The following is a 16,791-nucleotide window of genomic DNA, read 5'->3' as shown; positions in this document are numbered from 1 at the left end:
TGACGCAAACCGGCGTGTCTTTTGCGAAGATTACTTTATTAACACTTATATAAACCGAGTTTATGCAAAGTGACCACGCCAATACATTTCATCGTAGCCTGCTTTATATATTTGCATGAATAATTGATGAAATTACTGTAGAAACGATAGGGACGTAAGTAGAAGGTAAGTAGCACGATAGACACTTTTCTATCGTCCCTACAATATTTATCGTCATATCGCACAGCACTAGTCTATTGTGTTTATTTGTATGTTTGTTCACATATATATAACAGTGAACAGTATTTTAGCCAGTCATGCTTAAATAATAAATAAAGACTCCATACGCACAGTGTGGACTAAAGCAGGGGAAGAAATGAGTATATATATAATTCCCTAACTAATTATAATAAATGATTAATTAATTAATTGCTTCTAAAATTGCTTTGTTATGCTTTTCTGTTATCATTATGTCAGTGGCATTTAATAGTCTTAAAATTACAAAAATATGGTTTATCGCAATAATTTCTGGGACAATATATTGTCCACATATTATCGTGATAGGCCTAATTGCAATATATAGCCTTGCTTACAGTATTGCTGTAATATGTTGATATCCTCACTGTCTCTCATCTGTCAATCATTTGCTATTCCTTTTCATGTCCTCTCCAACCAGGCATGTCTTAAATCTCCATTCCCCTGTCCAAAAAAAAAAAAAAGCACACCCATATGTGCTGTTCACATTGCCAGAGTTCTGCTAACTGGTTGACGATTAGTGTGGGAACATGCAGACAGTCTGGGAGTGGGGCGCTGTCATGTTACTGGTACTAAATGCTGCTAAAAATTAATGCCAGTGTCATATGAGCCTCAGAGTACTGGACTCTTGTTAATGGTTCTCTTACAGAGTCTGACTCCAGGGCCCCCTGTTACCACATTTGACCACCTCTATTAGAGATCACGCTAACATAGAGGCTCCTCCATACACCCATACACCCACCCATTCATCCACCTACATAACTTAAACACTTACTCCTGTTGTAGCATAAAGTAACTGATATTAATATACAGGTGCATCTAAAAAAAATATATATATATATATTATTGAAAAGTTACTTTTAATTAATTTCAGTAATTTAGCTCAAAACGTGAAACTCATATATTATACATATATGTATTACACACAGAGTGCTCTATTTTAATTGTTTATTTCTTTTATTGTAGATGATGGCTTACAGCCAATGAAAACCCAAAAATCAGTGTTTTAGAAAATAAGAATATTATATAAGACCAATTGGTGCTTATGGCATTGTGAACAGTGTGCCAAATCCTGCTGGAAAATGAAATCCGCATTTCCATAAAAGTTGTCAGTAGCAGAGGGAAGCATGAAGTGCTGTAAGATTTTCCGGGAAAACAAAACTGCACTGACTTTAGACTTGATAATAAAACACAGTGGATCAACACCAGCAGATGACATGTCTCTCCATACCATCACTGATTGTGGAAACTTCACACTAGACCTCAAGCAGCTTGGACTTGTTTGTCCACTGGGTTATATCAAGTTTAAAGTCAGTGAACTAATTTACTGAATAAAGTAACTTTTCAACTAATATTTCGATCACTATATTTCTTTTAGTTTCCGTCGATACAATACAATTTCAATATTGACATAAAAAGCTGTCAGTAATGCACACAGAAAATGAGAATTAAAAATGTATTTAACTACCTCTTATTCTAACAGTGGTTCCTGTAATATCTACAGTGTCTTTAACTGTTCTCTAAGTAACAGCTGCAGCATGTAATGGTGTAATGAAGCTGCCGCTGGTTTTGCCCGTTGGCTTTCTGGGCTCTGGCTCAGGAGTTAATCTGTACTGTCAGTTTCCTCAGCTCTTTATAATGTCTGTGCACCGGAGCTCTTTGGTTTATGACCTAATGTTTGGTTCGGCTCATTAAGAACTCCTCTATCAGCGCTGGAACGTGAGTCAGTGTGCTGTAATTAACCCAGCCCATGTTTGGATTACAGTCTAACATTGAGGTCACAGAAATCACAGAGCGTCCTGCTGGATTAGAACTGAGAGCAGGTGATAGTTTTCTTCTAACAGTCTTTGATGTGGAGATAAGATTTGCGTTAAGCAGAGAATTCTGAATGAGGCTGTTTGATTGCTGTATTTTTTGCATTATAAGACGCACTTAAAATTATTTCATTTTCCCAAAAATCATCAGTGCGCCTTATAATCCGGAGTGCCTTACATATGAATTCTACCAGTCAGGTTGTAAGGAGTTTTATACAGTGTTCTACAGGAGTTTTAGTTAAGTTTCTTATTAGCATTAGCTGCTAACTGCAGCACTAACACTTTCACTGTTCAGAGGTGAGTATTATCAGGATATAGTCTGTGTGTTCAGACCTTTAAAACAAGCTACGTGGAATAAACTGCTAGCTGATGGCGCGCTGGCTTACCGGAACACTCAGGGTTCCTCAGTGTAGCGCTGCTAACCGCTGCTATGCTGCTAGCTGCTGCTAGCTGCTGCTAGCTGCTGCTAGCGCTATTGCTAACCGCGCTGTTGAAAATATTGGAAATCTAAGCTTACTGTAAACAAACGGAAGCACTTTACTTGCCCAAATGAACAGTTTTTAGGAGACAAATCTGTGTAGATCAACATCCAGCACTCGTTTGACTTTAAAAGAAAATGTTTTTACTCTGTTATTTACTTAAAATTACACTTTTGTTTACTTTGGCTCCCCCAGCAGCGGGACCTGCTGACATTTTCTCTCCCTGTTTCATCCATCTAATCACTGCCAGGTTTCAGTCTGCTTTAAACTTCACAAACGTTTGGGCGATGACCCAACAATCTTTGTCTTTTGTGCACTCCTGGTCCTGTTCAGTTTAGGTGGAATTGAATGTTTTTTTTTTTGTTTTTTTTTTCATATATTTCTTGGTTAAAATCTCATATTTGGGGTGTCTTAGCTCAACCCAGCTCTTCACTTTTACTTTCAGCAACTTTCACTTCTTTTCTAGATGATTGGATTTAAAATAAAGGCTTATCAGCATTAAATTGCTCATTATTAAAACTTTATCTGTACTAAACATTTTTTAATAATGCATTTTAACTTAAAATTCATACTCAAATTTTAGTTAGAGGTGTTAGGAGAGTAAGTGCTCTTTGAAGAGCTCTGTCTTCAGGAGTTTATTAAAGATAGTGAGAGATTCTCCTGATCTGGTAGTAGAAGGTAGTTAGTTAGAGGTGTTAGGAGAGTAAGAGCTCTTTGAAGAGCTCTGTCTTCAGGAGTTTATTAAAGATAGTGAGAGATTCTCCTGATCTGGTAGTAGAAGGTAGTTAGTTAGAGGTGTTAGGAGAGTAAGTGCTCTTTGAAGAGCTCAGTCTTCAGGAGTTTATTAAAGATAGTGAGAGATTCTCCTGATCTGGTAGTGGAAGGTAGTTTGTTCCACCATTGGGGAACTCTGTATGAGAACAGTCTGGATTGCTTTGTGTGAATGTTTGGTAAAGCTAGGTGACGTTCACTGGAGGAACGCAGTGTTGAGTTTGATGTTGGGCACAGTTAAAGATTTGATATACCTCTGATGACGCAAGCAACACACACCAGTAATCAGGGATGCAGTGGCTGTGCCACCCAGTGCAGGACTTGAATAAAAAAGCCAGTACCCAACTTTAAGATCTTGGTTTGTGGAATCATCATTTTGACTTGCTGTGTGGATAGGTTATCTTGTGATGTCTTTCCCTGCTCTCCAAGGATACTATCAAGGGTATTGACCTTGGCCTGTCCTTTCAAACTCTGACGTTTGAGTATAATGTTTGGTTTTTTAGTGGGTTTTAGTGAGAAATGTTGTATTGATGATTTTTTTTTTTTGGTTAAACATCAGTAATCTTCATACCTTCTCTGTGAGCTCTGTGTGCTTTTAACTAAAGCTGGACCATAAGACTATATGAATATTTAGTCGTACATTGATTCTTTTTTATGTGATATCATGATTGTCTTCTCTTAGCATATATATGGATATCCACAGTCAGTAAATATTACATTATAATTAGGGCTGTCAATTTTAAAGCACTAAAAAAGGACTGCAGAAAAGGCTGAAAAAGGCAGAAAAGGCTGTTATATCCAGAAAAAAGTCCCGATACCTACCAGATCACTCTGCTTTTAGAATGAATGTAATTGACATTCCAATAATGGTAGTTACATAATATTTTAATCTGTCCCCTCTCAGGAGAACTGCTTCTTTCTATTTAAAAGATAAAATCTTAAGTACTGCTGCTTTAAATGATGAGCTGTCTTTTAGTAAAATGGTCTGGTTTTTAGAACATAAATTTGAACAAATGTTTTAAGATGTTTTTCAGTATTTTTTGTTGACTTCAATATTATTCAATGTGTTTACTTAAAGTAGATTATGCCATTAATGTGAAAGAGCTGGTTTATTGAGAATGTTGAACAATAGTAGTAGTTTTCTGGTCTATTTTCATACACGAAAACATTGTTCAGTCTTTGGCTAAATGTTTAATTTTGATTGTTTGTTTTTTAATCATTAATTCATTAATTCATTCCCTACTTTGCATGCGCACAGTTTGTGGAAATGTAATTTACATTTCTTATTCTTTAATTCTAACGTCTTCTAATCTTTATTCTAACTTTTTTGGTTGAATTCAGCTTTCAGAATTTCTGTACTTTTGAACCATTTCACCTCATAGTGAGCAAAATATAATTTCTTACAATATGAGTTTATTATTTTTGAGCAGTATTTGGAAGCTGTTTGATTTGCATTACTTCCAGTTTCCTCACGGGCATTATCAGCTCCATTGTTTCTATGGTTTCTAGTTCTGCTATAATGGTCATAGAGAGCAGGAAAGCTGGCGGTTTTAAACCCACGTATCCACAGCTGTGTGTTGTGACTCTTGAGGCTAATTAAGGTAAGGGCATGGCCTGTAGACGGTGGATAAACGTTGTGGTGAAATGTGCAGCTGTCCTGTTGCCAACCATTTATATAGAGGAGAATTTGAACTGCTCATTAGAAACGTGAACACTGGTAGGATTAGGCTGCTGGGTCGGTGGAGAATTCCAGTGTTGGGGTGGAGAGATTTTCTTTGCTAGTTTTATACTCACACACCTTTGGAAATGAGTATTTGAAGTATGGTATGGTGTGGTATGTAGTTGGTTAGGCATGCTGCCAAGGTCATTGGGTTTTTCTTGCGGTTTAAATAGGGCATATTTTATTGTTGTTATTGCGGTGCATTTATTAAATCCGTCCATTTAAGTTCATAAAAATCTAAAATTTGAAGCCTATTAACTTTATATATATATATATATATATATATATATATATATATATATATATATATATATATATATATATATATAGTAACAGAAAATGTTTCAGTAACTTTAATTTAATTTCCGATGTTGATTTATTACGTTATTTATAGCTGTCAGATAAAGCATTACAGGGAGCATTATTTGAATGGACACATTTGTTTTTCAGAAGTTTGTAGATATAAATATCAGTTGGGTCTGTTCCCTGCAGTTTTTGTAAAGCTTTATTAAAATGATATCATGTTAACACAAATTAAGAAAGACATTATAATATAATATATTCCTCAGTGTAGCGCTATCAGGCTGCATTTATGCCCCACTAATCCAGCGGTTAATGGCTAATGCTAATGCTGCTGCACCAAGCCTTAGTGCTGGGGAAACTTAATTAAAAACTCACTGTTAGACAAAATATTTGAATGCTTAGCTTACCGTAAATAAGTGGAAGTGATTTTCTTACCCAAATAAACAGTTTTCAGCAGAGAATCTGTATAGATTAACATCCAGCACTCAACATCTACACTTGAACTTGTTTTATTTATAAGAATTACAGTTTTTTTTTATTTAGGCGCTTCCCAATTAGACAGGAAACATGGCGACACCCTTGCTCACTTCGATGTAGGCGTCCTAAATAGTGTTGCTTAATGCGCCCTATAGTCCGGTGTGCCTTGTGTATGAAAATAGAGCAGAAAATAGACATTTATTGATGGAGCGCCTTATAATCCTGTGCGTGTTTATAATGCGATAAATATGATACTTGGGTACATGCTAAAAAAAACCTCCAATGCATGAGATCTGCTATCTAGTACAGATTCAAATAGATGAGCCATTTCAGATTCTAGTTAAATGGTAATTATATTAATATTTGAGGGAAATGCAAGCTGTAGAGTAAGGATTTATAACTGCATCATTGTAATTGCATCATGCTGTCATATATTGTAGTAATTGTATCGTTTAAGGTTAGGATGCAGTGTTATTTTGAAGGTTAGCAACATTGTTGTTATTGTAGCTCTATCAGTACAATTAAAGTGGAGGAAAAATTATGAATTGGCCTCCAGTTTCCAGTCTCTCTAAACTTTACTACGCTTTTTGTTTGGCCTTTATCTCCACATAACTCAGTCTATTTGTTTAGCACTCAGTTGTCCTCCATCCTAGTTTTGTCAGACTTGTTTGAAGAGGAAATTCTTTGCTAAAGCAAACCTTCTCCGCCCCTCTCTCCCCCTCCTGTGCCCCCTGTGGCTCTGTTGAAAGATGGTGTCATTTTCTTCCTACAAAATCAATGACGTCTCTCCATTCTGTTTCCCTTCAGTCAGCCCGTACTGTCTCGTGTTCATCCTCTCCAGCATGCCTGACCTGCTCGGGCTTGCTCAATACGCTCCTACATGCTCAGGCTTATTGGTGGGAGACCTAAACTAAAAAGAGGGAGAAGCCCACACAGACTGCACTTTAACCTGGTTTAACGTAGGGTTTAATATATATTTAGAAGATAAAAAAACAGTGTTTGATTTTTGTGTGATTTTATAATTGATGTCTAAGTTGTGTCATTATGCTAAAATAGGTCAACTTTCATGTGAAAATAAATGAGCTTAAAACACATATTGGATATTAGTAGTGTAAGTGTACATGTATTCTTAACGAACCGTCACGATACGGGGGGCATGATTCAGTTCATGTAAACGCACGCAGAATACACAGTACACAGGCCAGCTAGTTTATAGGAGGCTTATGGAACCAGTAAACGTATTGCAAATGCGGAGTGCTGCACCCGGCGCTGTGCTGAAATGTGCCCTGCCATTGGAAATTAATGGTCGCCTAAAGCTTTCCAGTGTGAACGCAGGGTTAGGCGCTCGTACTCGTACTGTTTTTTAATAAAGCGCCACAGTCAGGCTCATTGTTTGTTTGTTCCAACAAGATCCAAAAGATGTAGTCTCTCATGATGACCGTAGGAGGGAACCCTGGTTTCTAACATTTCATAAAAGAGCTTGAGCCCTGTTACAATATTCCATCCCGAAAAACAAAACATGATCATGATGAAGATTCATTGTTATTATGAGGTTGATAAAGGTGAGGCTATACAGAATGCCCAGCATCTTTATTTTCTCCACCAACCGCACCGAATCCAAAAATTTACCGAACCGTGGGGTTTATACTAAGGTGTAAACCACAACGTGAATTTTCTGTACTGTTACACCCCTATTGGATACTAAAAGTGAAACTTTTATTATTCCTTGAAAATATGAAACAAAATATTGATAAAATTGTATAAAAGTTGAGGATGGAAAAAGACTGCAAAAGTTAGTGGTAGAAATAAAATAAAAAGAAAGCAAAGCAATAAGATTCGCAAATCATTGCATTATGATTTTTTTAGTAGTGGTGTCAACCAATTTAAAAAATATAGTCAGATTAATCACAACCATATTCTGTGATTAACTGCGATTAATAGCACTTGTTCTTCCTAACACGCACATTTTTAGAATGGATATTATGGATATGTATATAAAATAAGAAATGTAAAATGCAAATATTTTTATTAGTGGTGTCAATTAAAATACTAGTATATACTTGTAGATTTGAGGGGAGATTCAACCAATGTGGGGAGCTGGAATAAAGATCGATGCAAAACTTTTTTTTTATTATAAACAACTCAGCTTGGCTGTAGGGATTTCTAAATTAGAACTTAATTTTCACACCTGTAGTTGATGAGTTTGTTTATTTGGAGAGTTTTCTCCCTCTGTTTGGTTTGGTTTCACACAGGTATAAACCCAAATGCACCAAAATGCGCACCAATAAAAACCATGCAAGCTGTCTCCTCTGATTGGTCAGAACTGTTTGGCGCAGGAGCAAAAAAGTATAAATATGCAGCATGGACTGCGTGTGTAAACAGCATAAATAAACTTTTTATAAATAAATTTATACTACATGGCCTTGGTCTGGGTCTGGTCTGGGTCTTCTGTCTGGCTGTCTGGGTTCTGCTGTCTTCATGTCAAAACAGTCTCGTCCTTCTGTTGCTTCTGTACACCCTACACCATGTTTATCATCTGATTCATCTTCTGCTTATCTGTGCAGTTCCCATGCAGCTGGCTCTACTCTTAGAATGCTTAGCTTTATCCCCTATGTGGTGTTGTCTGTGTATTTATTTTATTTCCTCCCATATTTCTCTAGATCGTCTGGGCTTGTTTTATGAAATTGTGTGTTGTTATTGTTATTATACGCTTAACTCACCTATTTAACACCTCTGTATCACCTTTCCTTTTACCCATGAAGTCCCATTGACCGATACAATCTGAATGCAGCATATGATAAGCTACTTGTTGCTCTAGATTCTGTTGTTGTCTAAAAGTTTCCTTTATACACTATTGCATCTATAAAAATTTGAATATGATTGAAAAGTTACTTTATTTCAGTAATTCAGTTTAAAATGTGAATCTCATATATGTTGTATAGCTGCATTAGTTTTCATTTCTTTTGTTGTTGAAAGTTATGGCTGACAGCTAATGAAAATTAGAAAATAAAAATATTATAAAAGACCAATTGGTACTTTTGGCAGTATGGGCAGTGTGCCAAGTCCTGCTGGAAAATGAAATCCACATCTCCACAGGTGTCAGCAGCGGGAAGTGCTGTAAGATTCTCAGGAAAAGATACATGCAAACAGTTTGAGCTAATTGGAATGCAGCAGTCTATATATTGTCTAGTTATATTAATATAAATAATAATCTCATCATATACAGCTCTGCAAAAAAATCCAGTTTCTGAATCAGTTTCTCTGATTTTGCTATTTATAGATGTATGTTTGCGTAAAAAAACATTGTTTTATTCTATAAATTATGGACAACATTTCTCCCAAATTCCAAATGAAAATATAGTCGTTTAGAGCATTTATTTGCAGAAAATGAGAAACAACTGAAATAACAAGATACAGAGCTTTCAGACTTAAAATAATGCGAAGAAAACAAGTTCATATTCATAAAGTTCAGAAATCAATATTTGCTGGAATAACCTTGGTTTTTAATCACAGTTGTCATGCATCTTGGCATCATGTTCTCTATCCACCAGTCTTACACACTGCTTTTGGATAACTTTATGCCTTCACTCCTGGTGGAAAAATTTCAGCCGTTCAGTTTGGTTTGATGGCTTGTGATCATCCATCTTCCTCTTGATTATATTCCAGAGGTTTTCAATTTGGTAAAATCAAAGAAACTCATAATTTTTAAGTGGTCTCTTATTTTTTCCAGAACTGTATATCTTGTTAAAATATACCGATAATTCTTAAAAACTCCTAATATATATCGTCCAGCCCTACTACTATGTATGACCATGAAAAAAGTTGCATACAACTCAACCCTAATGGGAAACATTGCAATCTTTCTGGTTCAGCTTCTCAAAGTTCAGAAAGTAACGTATCCTGATGTTAAATAATGACATTATGTAATGATAGATAATGTTTGCCATACTGACCACCTGCTGTCTGTTCTCCTCCAGGAAAGGCCTTTGACATCACCTATGTTCGCCTGAAGTTCCACACCAGCCGTCCAGAGAGCTTTGCCATCTACAAGCGCACGCGTGAGGGCGGGCCCTGGACCCCGTACCAGTACTACAGCGGCTCCTGCGAGAAAACCTACAGCAAGCTGAACCGAGGCTTCATCCGCACTGGTGAAGATGAGCAGCAGGCGCTTTGCACGGACGAGTTCAGTGACATCTCACCACTCACCGGTGGAAACGTGGCCTTTTCCACACTCGAGGGCCGACCGAGCGCGTACAACTTCGACAACAGCCCTGTACTGCAGGTACGAGACGTTACATTTCTGTGTGACCTACTGCTGCTAGCATTAAATCACTTATAAAAGTTACTTATAGAAATGTTCAAAGGTAATGCAGTGGATTAGAATAGGTCTGATTTTATGTATGTTTTGAGTGGGTCAGCTATTTAAATCTGTTTTAGTACTGATTAGAACTAAGGCTACGTTCACATTATCACACTGAAGTGACTCCAATTTGCTGAATGTGACTTTTTTCACGGCTGTGTGAACGTGCCAAATTAATTTTTTTTAAATCAGATTTGAGTCACTTTCATATGTGGTCCTAAATCGGACATGTATCCGATCCATGGACATGGGACGTAAATGTGAACGGTCAAATTCATGCATCTTTTTGCTTTTACACATTAGCATCTTTCGTACCCACACATCTCTTGGTGGAGCTGTGCAGCTATAACTGCAAAAACAGCAAAAGCAAACCGCCTGGCCTTTTTTTTCCTCTTCGACCTGAGCTTGAGCTTCAGACCAGCTGTTTACTGTTTCTCTACTCCAGCAAAAGATGCTCCACATATGAGCTGCTAACACATTCATTTCCTTTATGAAGCTACGATTCGTCTATTAAATATGACTCCCAGTGCAACACAGAAGAAGCATAGACCTATTTTACTATCGCAGTGTGATTTTGTTACTTATTTTGTGATAATTGCACCAAAGCTTTATATACCGTATTTTTGCACAATAAGGTTGTACACTGTATTATAAGGTGCACTATCAATATATATATTTTTTTTTCTGGTCTATTTTTATACATAAGGTGGGCTGGATTATTATTAGGGTGCATTATGCAACACTAGTAAAGAACAGGGGTGTCCCCATGTTTTCCTTCTAATTCTGCATGTCTCGCCGCTAATACTCACCTCTGAATGGCGAAAGAGCTAGTAGTACTAATGTTACTCCAGCAGTGCTAGCTAAGGGTTAGCAGCAGGCTACAGTGCAATAAAGCATAGTACATAAGGTGCACCGGATCATAGAATTGTTTTTGGCAGGGGTGCAGCCCTCCTTCCTTTGGTTGTGAAACAGTACAGATATCTGATATCAGTACAGGAACGACAGATATCAGTTTAGAGTGTGCACCACTATATATACAAACTCACACACACACACACATCAAACATAATTAAAGATTGTATCTTCCAATACATTCCTGCATATCTCAAATACAAAAAGACACAAAAACGGACAACACATTACATTTTTATTTTACTAAGTAAATCCAAAAGAAGTCTTAGACATTGCCACTATCTATGTCCATCCATGTCTAAGATCTTCTCCATATTCATTAAACTCATTTACTCTTCTGCTTTCTCACCCATTTGCAAACTTGCACACATGCTGTCTCTTTATCTTTTTTATTATTAATTCTTTCTCGCCCTTTGGCTGTTCCTCTTGCTGGCGCTCAGACACAGTGTACTTTTTCATTCATAATTTTAGACATAATAAAAACATCAGTGGAAGAAAGGAAGAGCGCTGACCCGCTTGTGCATGCACACATTTACGCCTGGCAGCATCCAGGTTGTACTTTTGGTGCTGTGTCTCCCATAGGCCGTCTAATAAGTACTGCAGTAGTGCTGTTTATTGTGTATATTGTTCTATGTTCTATGGTATTGTGGCCCTCATTCATATGACGTTCAAAAAAATGAGCAAACTGAAACTAAAGTATGAGTAAAACAACCAAAGCAATAACCTCAACATCTCTACAGCAGTTACAGAAGATTAAAGCTAATCTGTGTGGAAATAAACATTTTATTAAATCTAGCGCATTAGAAGCAACAGGTCTGTATCCTCTGCTGAGAAGCACAAAAGCGCCATGCTGTTAAAATATGAAGGCGCCAAAGTCTCAACAGAAGAGCTCAACTGCTTCTTAAAGGGAATGGCAAGTTACACACTGATTATTTTTTTTTCTAATGATTAGTTAAGAGAATTAGTACATGCCTTTTGGACATTTCGTATCGTGCAAGGCATATTTTTTGTTGCACCCTCATGATACCAAAGACACACTGACACCAGACCCCTAAATCAAGCTGTGCAATCTGCAATTGACCGGTGTTTTGTTTCTTTCCGATTTTGCACACTTCATGTGTATAATAGAAGCTTTAAATTTAGTTTGTGCTCACTAGGGTGGGCGATATGGCCCCAAAATATCACAATATTTCGTGGTATTTTTACGATAATGATAAAAAATATATCAAGAATACACTGCTGCTTCAAAATGGAAATTTAATTTTATTATTGCGACTAATATGATATGGCGCACCCCTAAGTGAGATATAAAAAAATAAGAATTTTATCAGATTTGTAACATAAGTCAATGATCCAGAATGTCATGATACTAATAATGCACACCATTTATCTCCATATATCCAAGATTAAAGTAAAAGAAATGATACTGGACAGATATAATCTGTCTCTAGTAGACATATTCTGGGAAATGAGAACAGTGTGAATAAGTAATACCCTTATGTGATGATTAGGGGTGGGTGATATTTCAGGGGATAATATTGTTAACGATATTCAAAAATGTAGGCGATATATTATTACGTATGAAAATAAAATCACAATATTTCATGGTATTTACGTGATAACGATACTTATGGCGATATGACAAAACAAAAAAACTATGAAAAAAATATTTCATAAATACACCACTGTGACAAAATAAAAATCCAATTTTATTTTTGCGTACGATGCGATACGGCACACCCCTAGTGCTTACAAAAGCTTTGAGACTTTTTTTTGTTTGTTTTTATTGTTCTGCTCTTGTTTTTCATCAATCACATCTTAAGTTTGCATGATTGATGGTTTTTGCATTGCACTTTATGTAGTCTGCATTGTTTGACTGCGTGCTCCCTGTTGCACCATGTTGGTCCTGGAGGAACGTGATTTCGTTCCACTGTGTTCTTGTTCTCAGAAGGAATGACAATTAAAGCCTCTTTACTCTTGACTCAACTTTGCCTCGAATTGTACAATCTGGTTCCGAAATCAACCCACAAGTTTCAGGAAAGTCTGATTTGAGGGGAGAACTTGTGCTTGCTGTTCTGTTCTGGTGGGTTTAGAACCTGCTGTCCTCTGCAGTACATTTGTACTAACAGGAGCCAGACCAGCAGTCCCTGTACACCAGTGATGGAGGAGAGAGTGGTGATAGTGGTCAGTGAGTCATCTGCAGATCTCTGTATGGAGGTGTTAGTCACGGTAATGGAGCTGCAGTACAGGAAGCTGCTGCGGTGGTGAAGTTTAAATGAGAGGAGGATGGTGGGAGAAGAGTCTGGGGAGGATGAGTCAGGAGATAACTGGTAGGCTGGCAGCACTGGTGGAGGGATTTGGGGGGGTGGTTTGCAGTGGCTGAAGGAAAAGGCATTCCTCTCTGGACCAGATGGAGCTTCCCATTCGCTGACCGCTGCCAAGAGTTGCAACATGTTGCTAGGTGACACCCCCAGGTTTCCCAACCCGGCTCTGATTGCACTTGGCAGCAGGCAGGCACAGCTGGAAGTGTGTGTGTGTGTGCTTGTGTGTGTGTGTGTGCTTGTGTGTGTGTGTGTGCTTGTGTGTGTGTGTGTGTGCTTGTGTGTGTGTGTGTGTGCTTGTGTGTGTGTGTGTGCTTGTGTGTGTGTGTGTGCTTGTGTGTGTGTGTGTGTGTTTGTGTGTAGAGTGTGTGCCAGCTGGAGCCAGTGTATGATTTATATAGCCTGCTGTGAGTTTGCACGTTTGCCCTGTAAACACAATGCTCCATTTATTGTTTAAAAGTTTATATATGTGTATCTAAAATCTATTAAAAATTACAAAATTATTAAACCATTTTCAAAAAGAGAAGCATCAGACATTTTCCAACTTAAATTATTTAGCTGATAATGGTTAAAAAAAGCGTATTTTGAGTTAAGAAGTAGAAACACTAAATAATTAACACAGAACAATTACTTATTTTAAGCTATACAGGTGCTGGTCAATGAATTAGAATAATTTGAAATTATGCAATTATGAAATTCTTTGAATGCATTTTTTGTGCAGAAAGCAAATCAGGTGTTCACCGCACCTGTCCTACTCGTTAGACTAATCACAGAACTCGTTACCTGGAAAAAAAAAAATTTGCTCAGCTGAGCTTTCCAAAAGGCCCATTTAGGCCATTTAACTGTGACACTTGTTTTATTGAATTAGAATAATGGAGAAACGTTTCATTGAATTAGAATAAATGCTCGAATTTTTGTTTTCTGTGAAGAGTGTTCACTGTGCAGTATAAAGTCAGGGTTGAGTAGAATTTCTAAGTTGTAAAATCAATCATGGGTAAGCAGCGCGACCTCTCAACCGGAATAGTGGCTCAAATTCAAGCCCTTCGCCAACAAGGCTTGACCCAAACTAAAATTGCTGAGCAGCTCGGCATCAGCCAGTCTTCCGTCTGCAAAGCTCTCAAGAAAAACTGCAGCAAGCGCACCAACTGTTCCGGCGTCCGAAAAACTTCTGCTCGCGACAACAAGCAGCTGAGAAAGATCGCAGTCAGCAACCGCTTCAAGTCCACTTCCGAGCTCACCGACTTGTGGAACAAGCAGACCGGCGCTGACGTCTCCAGATCAACCACTTACCGTCGTCTGCGCGAACTCTGCCTCAAATCTCGCGTTCCAGCAGTAAAACCGATGCTGAACAAGAAACAAATGGAGAAACGGCTGAAGTGGGCCAAAGAACACGGCGAGTGGACTGCTGAAGACTGGCAGAAAGTGGTCTTCAGTGACGAATCACGCTTCTGCATCTCCTTCGGTGACCAAGGTCCTCGTGTCTGGCGTCGTGGTGGCGAAACCTACAACCACGAGTGCGTGAAAAGATCAGTCAAGTTTCCCCAGAGCGTTATGGTCTGGGGATGCATGTCCGCTCGAGGTGTAGGGAAACTCTGCTTCCTCAAGAAGACTGTCAATGCTGCCGTATATCAAGATGTTCTGGAAACGTTCCTGATTCCGACTGTTGAGGAACAGTTCGGCGAAGAAGACTTCATATTTCAACAGGATCTTGCACCGGCTCATGCGGCAAAGTCGACCAAAGATTGGTTCACTAAAAAACAGCTTGAAGTTTTGGCATGGCCGGCCAACTCGCCTGACCTCAATGTCATTGAAAACCTTTGGGCCATCGTCAAGCGGAAAATTCGCGACAGAAAGCCTACTACGCTGGACCAACTGAAGCAGAACATCGCCACTGCCTGGGAAGCTGTGAGTGCAGAAACTTGCGACAAGCTGGTCAAATCGATGCCGCGGAGACTTCAGGCAGTCATACAAGCCAAGGGGGCAGCCACAAAATACAGAGAAAGTGATGATTGTAATTATAATAAAAATTATTCTAATTCAATGAAACGGTTTCTCCATTATTCTAATTCAATAAAACAACAGTGTCACAGTTAAATGGCCTAAATGGGCCTTTTGGAAAGCTCAGCTGAGCAAATTTTTTTCCAGGTAACGAGTTCTGTGATTAGTCTAACGAGTAGGACAGGTGCGGTGAACACCTGATTTGCTTTCTGCACAAAAAATGCATTCAAAGAATTTCATGATTGCACTATTTCAAATTATTCTAATTCGTTGACCAGCACCTGTATTGTGTTTTAAATGTGTTTTCTCTATTAGGATTTTTTAGACAGCAGTGGTCTGATTCCCAAGTGTATCTGCTTAATGTATGAGTTTATATAGTAAATGTATCTTTATATACAGCGCTATACAAAATTACAAAAATATGACAATTCTCAAAAAGAGAAGCATCAGATATTTTGCAACTTAAATAATTCAGCTGATAATGGCTAAAAAAAAGCACTTTTTTAAGTTAAGAAGTAGAAACACTGACTAATTTACACAGAACAATGACTTATTTTAAGCTATATTGTCTTTAAATGTGTTTTCTCTATTGTTAAGATTTTTTTAAGCAGCTGTGGCTTCATTTATGGACCACAAACACCATTTTTCTCTTATTTTTATTTTTCAAAATTATGCCAACGAGATTTTTTTTTTATTATTATGAATTGGCCACTGAATTCAGGAGTTTCATTTTCAGTTCTCCAACACTTGGGCTGGAGTAGCATTAGCATTATCCGCTAACCGCTATTTTCCTGTTCAGAGGGGAGTGTTATCAGCCTGTAGTCTGCTCTTATCCCCATTTTGCACTGCTGGAGTAGCATTAGCATTATCCGCTAACCATGCTCGCTTTTTCCCCATTCAGAGGGGAGTATTATTGGCCTGTAGTCTGCTCCTAACTCCATTTAGCACTGCTGGAATAGCATTAGCATTATCCGCTAACCGCATTCGCTATTGTCAAGTCAAGTCAAGAGTCAAGTCAAGAGGCTTTTATTGTCATTACATCTGAGTACAGGTACACAGTGTGATGAAATTACGTTCCTCCGGAACCATGGTGCAACATAGAACAACAAGCAATAGACAACATAAAGTGCAGGAGTGACGACAGTGCAACATAAAATTATAACACTAAATAACAATAAATACAAAAGACGAGACAATTTAAAGACAGGACAGTGCAGTACCGATACGGTATAATAAGTGTATAGTGGGGATAAGGTGCAGAGATGTGTGACATACTGTAACATATAGAACATATATAATCACAGCAGTTACTGAGGTAGAGTTTATAGTTTTTAAGAGTGCAGCAAATAAAGTCGTATTATTGGCCTGTAGCCTGCTCTTAACTGTATTTAGCATTGCTGGA

General features: G+C 37.9%; 1 protein-coding gene across 1 annotated transcript in view; it reads left to right on the top strand.

Moving 5' to 3' along the window:
- lamc1 (laminin, gamma 1) overlaps positions 1-16,791 on the top strand; it is a 117,743-nt gene that overhangs the window by 51,189 nt on the left and 49,763 nt on the right. The window contains exon 2 of the mRNA XM_022677891.2: positions 9,776-10,080. Within this exon, the coding sequence (XP_022533612.2) occupies positions 9,776-10,080 (305 nt within the window). The remainder of the gene's footprint in view (positions 1-9,775; positions 10,081-16,791) is intronic.

This window comes from Astyanax mexicanus, chromosome 8 (assembly GCF_023375975.1).
Source record: "Astyanax mexicanus isolate ESR-SI-001 chromosome 8, AstMex3_surface, whole genome shotgun sequence".
NCBI classification, from domain to species: Eukaryota; Metazoa; Chordata; class Actinopteri; order Characiformes; family Acestrorhamphidae; genus Astyanax; species Astyanax mexicanus.
This window is presented reverse-complemented; position numbering and strand designations above follow the sequence as displayed.